We start from the raw sequence: 7,055 nt of genomic DNA, 5'->3' as shown, positions 1-7,055 counted from the left end.
CCACTAGGGGCTTTTCTTGCTTAGGGAGGCAGGAAGTACCTTCACCCCTTCCCTCACTCTCATCTGGGCACCACTCAGTTACCTGCCTAGACTTGCTCAGCCCAGAAGGAGCTCTTCCAGGCCAGCTGGCTGGCTGGGGTGGGGCAGGTGGGGCTAGCAGGAGCAAAGGTCACCCATCTGGCCCCTATGGCCCTCCAGCCTGCTTGTTGCCCCAGGGGCAGCAGGAAGGAAAAAACAACCTTGTTTTCAGCCAGGATCAGCCTGGCTAGAGAGTGGACTTTGGATTTCTTAGCAGGCTCGGGTTGGGCCTGACAGCTGGGGCCAGTAGATAGGGGGGATGGAGGTATAAAAGGGATTTATGGCAATGCCTTCATCTTACCTGAGGTCCAGGGAGGTTGAGGACCTTGGCAAAGTTGGCATAGCCTGTTGATGGTAGGCCCAGGACCCCGGGCTCCTCTCCACCTCCATTCCTTCAATCACTCCGCAGATGTGTTTATCAGACATCCACTGGGTGCCTGGCTCTGGGAGCACAAGAATGACTAGGCAGGGATCCTGCCCCCTCAGTAGGCTTGAGAAGTCGACTTGAGGGATTCATACTAGCCGTGAAGTATGCCTAGGGTCTTTCTTCATGTTTCAAAGGACCCGATACTGGCTGACTGAGGGGCCTTGAGATCTGGCCACTGCCTCACTCCTGACCTCCGTTCCTGAACTCTCCTGCCTACTTGATTCTAGCCACACTGGCCTTTGAGCTCATTGATCTTACTCAGCTCCTCAGGGCCTTTGCACATGCTGCTCTCCCTGCCTGGAACCTGGGCTGCCTACTCCCTCAGCGTTTGCCTGCTTGGCTCTTACTTGTATTTCAAGTCCTAGCTTAAATGTCACTTCCTCAGAGAAGCCTTCCCTGATTCCCCTATGAATAGTAGGTCTCTCCTAGTATTTCACTGCACCTCAGTCCATTCCCCTATAGCACCCACCACATTTTGTATTTATACACTTGTTCACCTGTAGTGTCTGTTTCCTCACTAGATGTTTCATATCTGGTGTTTTCACCATTTAATCTCTATTTCCTGGCTCTTTGCCTGTCTCATTGCTTTTCACATAGTAGCTGCATGATAAATATTTGTTGAATAAATAAATGAACCAGCGAAGATGTTGATAGTAGAACCAGTGTCAAATCAAAAAGGGCCTGTCTCCCACTGGCGCATGGATAAGCACAGAAAAATATAGCTGAAGTCCAAAGCTCTATTAAGAGGAATGTTTAATTGATCAAACATCAGCCCATGGAAATGACTGCCCTGGCCAACTATCTGTAGGGAGGACATGTTCTTAGAGTTATTTTTCAGTGGGAACATCTGGGCCCTCAGTACTCTTCTTCCCTCCCCACAAGCAGGGAGACCGATAAATTGAATGCTGTGTTGGTATATCTATTTGTGTATATATGATTCAACAGTGTTATGTGATTCAACAGAAAGAAATTTAAAGTAAGGGAAGAAAGGTCACATGGGGTGGGGATGTCTTCAGGACCATCTGGGGGAAAGAGACAGGGAATCTGGCACTGGAGCATTCCTGTCTCTGGGGTGGTAGAGGCTGGGGGTGGCAGGGGAGTGTGGCATTAAGAGGAGTGGCCTGGTTCAAATTCCAGCTTTATTACCACTTATCTACTATGAAAGCTGAGTGGGGTACTTCACTTCTCCTGGCCTCTTTCCTCTTCTGTAAATTGGGAATGAAAATAGAACCTACAACAGAGAATTAAAAGAGAGAATATGTGCATAGCCTTCAACACCAATGTCTGGCACATAGTAGGTGCTCAGTAAATGGGGATCTTGGTAGCAGGGCAGAGAGGTTAAATCAGGCTCCGAGACCTGGACTCTCCCTTATAATCACACAAGTCCCTCACTTCCTTTATTACTTTTGGCTTCCCAGGTCCCCTGAAAATAGGAAGGTTGTATTCTGGGTTCTGGCGTCTGGAAAGGTGTAGGACTCACTTTAATGTGGACTGTGGTGAATTTACCATCTGAGACTCTTAGCCTCTGCCCTCCTTAGCTCCTTTCTGGATAGACAGGCTTGTCTTGGGAAGTCACTTTCTTCTCAGAACTGCTGTTTCTCAAGTGAAAAGTAGGTAAAAACAGATCCTCACTTGGCCTGCTTACAGAGTTTTGTGTGAGTCACAAAGCCAAGAAAGTACATTGCAATCTGCGAGGAGGCGTTAACTCTAACCCTGATTCTTGTAAACTTGAGCACCCTTACGTGTGGCCCCCTCCCTTCTTTGTGCCTCAGTTTCCCTATATGTAAAATGGGGAGAGGTCTACTGCCTCCACGGGGGACTTTAAAATTATGTCTTCAAAGAATTGTTCTGGATGTGGAGCCAGAGAGATGCCTAGAGTTCTGGAAAAGGTGCTTCCCTTCCCCTGTGTGCACCGCTCCAGGTAACCTTGGGTTCCATCCCAGCTCTTTGCGGGTGGCAGGTAAGGGTCTGCCCTCTACTGGCCGGGCCAGGAGATTAAACCCTGGGAAGTGGGGAGAACCGTGTTCCGGGAGATATTTCAGAGAGGGAGTAAATGGAAGGCGTTGGTTCCTAGCAAGATCTATGTATGAACAGATTATTAAAAGGCTAAAGAGTTACAATGTTATTCTTGTGCTTGGAATGCAAAGGGAAGGATAGTTTGCAGTGTGGTTGATGGTTCCTCCCCTCTGGACACAGGTCCATTTGGTTTGTCCCGGACCGTTTGTCAACAACTTCAGCGAGCCCGGGCGAGGAGCTTCCTGGGAAATGTAGTTCCTAGAGGGTATCCCGCACCGCTGCCGGGCACCCTCGGCGGCGAGGGGACTCCATTTCCCGAGGTGCCTCGGGCCCGGGGGGCGGAGGGCTGCCGTGGCGTCTGGCCCCGGGCCGAGCCGGGGGTGGGGGCTCGGAGGCCGAGCGCCCGCGGCCGTGGGCAAGCGTCCGTGCGGCCTGGTCCCGGCCATGTCAGCGTGAGGACCCCTCCGCCGCCGCCGCTGCCGCCGCCGCCCCCATCCCAGCCTCGGCCCGGCCCGCCGTGCACCATGGGCTCCATCCTGAGCCGCCGCATCGCGGGCGTGGAGGACATCGACATCCAGGCGAACTCGGCCTATCGCTACCCCCCGAAATCCGGTGAGCGGCCGCCCCGGCCCGGGTCTCGGCCCCGGGTGCGGACAGCGAGGCGCGGGCTGGAGCGCGGGGCGGGCAGGGGGCGGCGGGGTTGGGCGCAAGATCCTCCTCGGAGGGTGGGCTGGGGGCTCTGCTCGGCCCGCGGCCCTTCCTGCAGCTTCCCTGCATGGAGCTCCACGCGCCCTCCATCCGGACCCCGGGGCGTGGGTTGGTACGGCGCTGACCGCCTCGTCCGGCTGGGTGACCTTGGGTCAGTCAACTCACTCCTGCGCGCCTCAGCTCCCTCGTATGCACACTGGGGTATGCTCAATAGGAATCCCCCAGGGCCGGCGTGAGGTTCCGGGGCGCGACGCTTGGGACGGCTTAGCACGGTGCTCGTGCTAAGCACAAGCACGCTTGTGCTTACAAAGTGGTCATTGTCAAAAGGATTGACATCATTCCATCGCCGGTTTTCCCTTTCTTTGGTGGCTTCTTGTGAAGACCCGGCCAGTGGTTCTGGACACTCTCCGTCCCGTCTGGACAGAGGCTTAACTCTCCTGTGACCTGGCGATTGTGTTTGGTGGGTGGGGGTGGGGTGGGGGTGGGGTGGGGGGGAGGGGGGCTGGGCCCAAGGAGGCATTACTGTCGGTGGAAGAGGAGCTGGGAGTCCATGCTGGACAACCAAGGAATGGTTGGAGGGGACCCACCCGGTTCTCCAGTCTCCTTTTTTGTGGCTGAAAGACCTGAGCCCCAGGGAGAAAGTGACTTTCCCAAGGTCTCAGAGCTGGATGGAAGCTCATCTGGGTGCAGGACCAGGAGTCGGACTACCAGACCAGTTGTACCCATCCACACTGTTTTTCTGCCTCTGATGAGGAGTGTGGGCTGCCCTGGAACTTTAGCTCGGGTTCCTCATGCTCCATCTCCTCGTCTGGTCACTTGCCTGGAAAGGAGAGAAGAAAGAGGACAGGGCATTTGGACATCATGGAGACTTTCAGACTGAGGCCTCTGATCCTGGCTTCTGAAATATCTGATCCCATCTCGTGGTCTTCTAGGCCTCACAGTTGGCCTGTGTGCATCCCCTGGGCCAGGTTTCCTCTGAGTATGGTCCAGGACCACCTGCTTCCAACAGTGGGGAAGCTTGTTTAACATGCATTTCCCAGGCCCTGCCTCAGACTTGTTGGGGCCTGCTATGGCCTAGGAACCTGCATTTAAAACCCACTCCTAGGGTGAGTCAGATGTCCACTCAAGTGTGAGAACTGCTTCACTCTTATTTTGGAAGGTGAAAAAAAGCAAGTGTCTGGGACCACCAGAAATAAAGGGAGTGGAGACTAGCACAGTTCAGGGCAGTCAGAGGGGATACAGTCAGAGCTGGGCAGAGGGCTCTGTTTCCTACTAGGCATGGGAGATCTCCATGCCTGCTTGTTCCCAGGCACAAGGACAGGGCAGCCCAGTCTGGTATAGAGATCCCCTGGAGGCTGACATCCCCAGATCTGATGGAGCAGTTGTTTGAAGTCATCCTCTTCCATCTCTGATGTTCTTCCAGCCTGTCTTTGGCTGAGTCATCTTAGGCAAGCTGTTTAGCCCCCTGGGTCATGGTTTCCTCATCTGTAAAATGGGCTGATCCTCATACAGTGCTCAGAACAGTGCTTAGCACCTAAGAGGTCCTTGAAAAACGTTAGCTGCTATAATGGCTCAAAAAGTGAATTAAGTGATCAGCTTAGACTCTAATAGCAGTTAGCAGTGTCTTGGAAGAGATATCAAAAAGTTTAAGGTGGTACCTCCTGTCACCTGGGACCACAGCAAACCTGATGTCCCTTCAGTTGGGCATTTGGACAGAATCACAAATACAAGGCACTTACAGCACTGCTTTTGGATTCTGTTTGGCAGACCTTGTTAATCAGTCAGGTCCACTCTGTGGACACCCGAGTCAGCCACAATTAATCTATTGGGGCTGGCACCCAGGTGAATACCATGGGCCACCTCGGTTTTGCTGCCAGTGATTAGAATGCTCAGCCTCTCCAGTCCAAAGGCTGTCCTTTCTGCTTCCTGTCCCTCGGGCCACCTTATTCCGGGAGGCAGTCTGGAACCTAAGCAGTACTTGAGTATGTTTCCCCAAGCATGGACTGGGGACGGAGGGGGGGTTGAGATGATTTTAGGGACCATGGACTGTACAATCAGTTTATGCGACATTTGTTATCTTTTCAGGTCTCTGTCAATTTTGTTGATTATATTAGAAAGAATCATTGGGTGCTAGTATTTTTTAACACCTCTGTAACACTGTCCAATTTTTTTCCAGCTTTATTGAGATATAATTGACATGTAACGTTGCGTAAGTTTAAGGTGTACAGTGTAATGATTTGATATGTGTATATATCGGGAAATGATTATCACAATAAGGTTACTTACACATCCATCATCTCATGGTTACCTCTGTGTGTCTGTGTGTGTGTGTGTGTGTGTGTGTGTGTGTGTGTGTATGTGTATGGTGAGGACTTTTAAAATCTCCTGTCCAACTTTCTTTTTTTAAAAAATAAATTTATTTATTTATTTGGCTGCATTGGGTCTTCATTGCTGCACGCAGGCTTTCTCTAGTTGCAGTGAGTGGGGGCTACTCTTCGTTGCAGCGCGTGGGCTTCTCATTGCGGTGGCTTCTCTTGTTGCAGAGCACGGTCTCTAGGCACGCAGGCTTTAGCAGTTGTGGCTCACGGGCTCTAGAGCGCAGGCTCAGTAGTTGTGGCACACGGGCTCAGTTGCTCCGTGGCATGTGGGATCTTCCCAGACCAGGGTTAGAACCTGTGTCCCCTGCATTGGCAGGCGGATTCTTAACCACTGTGCCACCAGGGAAGTCCCTGTCCAATTTTCTTTTACTTTGAAATTTTCAACATGCCCTGCAACAGTACCTAGCTTGAATTTAACAGCATTTGCTTTGTTTTTATTGTATTTATTTATTTTACTCATAACAGCTTTATTGAGGTATCAGTCGTGTGCCGTACAACTCATATTTTTTGTAAACCTATGATCTGGCGATTTTTAGTAAACTTATAGAATTGTGCAACCATCACCACAATCAGTTTTAGACATTTCCATCATCAAAGTTTCCTTGCCTTGTGCCTGTTTACAGGCAGTCTCTGCTATCACCCTCACCCCTACCCCATCACTGATCTGCTTTCTGTCGTTAAAATTTGCCTTTTCTGGACATTTCATATAACTGGAATCATACAGCATGTAGTCTTTTTTTGTGTCTGGCTTCTTTCACTTAGCATTGTTTTTGAGGTTCATTCATGTTGTACTTTACTGTATGGTTATAGTACATTTTGTTTATCTTTTCACCAGTTAACAAACACTTGGGGTGTTTCCACCTTTTGGCTATTATGAATAATACTGCTGAACGTTTGTTTGGTGTGTTCAGCTGTCTTTAGTATACACCTAGGAGTGGAATTGTTGGGTCATATGTTTAACCTGTTGAGGAACTGCCAGACTGTTTTCCATAATGGCTGCACCATTTTACATTTATTCCCACCAGCAGTGTATGTGGGTTCCAAATTCTCAGCATCCTTCTCAATACTTATTATTGCCTACCTTCTTAATTATAGTCATCCTAGTGGGTGTGAAGTGGTATCTCATTGTGGTTTTGATTGGCATTTTCCTGATGACTGATGATGTTGAGCATCTTTTCATGTGCTTATTGGCCGTTGTATATCGTGTGTGTGTGTGTGTGTGTGTGTGTGTGTGTGTGTTGGGGGGTTGGCTCTTTTAGTCTTGTTCACTTTTTAAAAGTTGGATTGTCTTCTTTTTGAGTTGTAAGAGTTCTTTATGGATTCTGGATACAGTGATGCAGTTCATTTATCAGCTCTGTGATTTGCAAATATTTTCTCGCAGTCTGTGGTTTGTCTTCATTTTCTTGGTGTCTTTTGAGGAGCAAATTTTAAGTTTTGGTGAAGTTTGA

General features: G+C 50.1%; 1 protein-coding gene across 6 annotated transcripts in view; it reads left to right on the top strand.

Annotated features, from left to right (window-relative positions):
* Nucleotides 1–2,898: 2,898 nt before the first annotated feature.
* Nucleotides 2,899–7,055, top strand: part of MGRN1 (mahogunin ring finger 1) — a 55,501-nt gene continuing 51,344 nt past the window's right edge. For 4 of the 6 annotated variants that reach the window (XM_028484131.2, XM_024123583.3, XM_024123582.3 and 1 more), the window contains exon 1: nucleotides 2,899–3,133. In XM_028484131.2, coding sequence (XP_028339932.1) covers nucleotides 3,046–3,133 — 88 coding nt within the window. In that variant the 5' untranslated portion in view covers nucleotides 2,899–3,045. The remainder of the gene's footprint in view (nucleotides 3,134–7,055) is intronic. The other 2 variants (XM_024123584.2, XM_028484132.2) reach the window with 2 other exon arrangements.

The sequence above is a fragment of the Physeter macrocephalus genome, unplaced genomic scaffold (genome assembly GCF_002837175.3).
Source record: "Physeter macrocephalus isolate SW-GA unplaced genomic scaffold, ASM283717v5 random_131, whole genome shotgun sequence".
NCBI lineage: Eukaryota > Metazoa > Chordata > Mammalia > Artiodactyla > Physeteridae > Physeter > Physeter macrocephalus.
The sequence above is the reverse complement of the archived record's forward strand: the minus strand, read 5'-3'. Positions and strand labels throughout refer to the sequence as shown.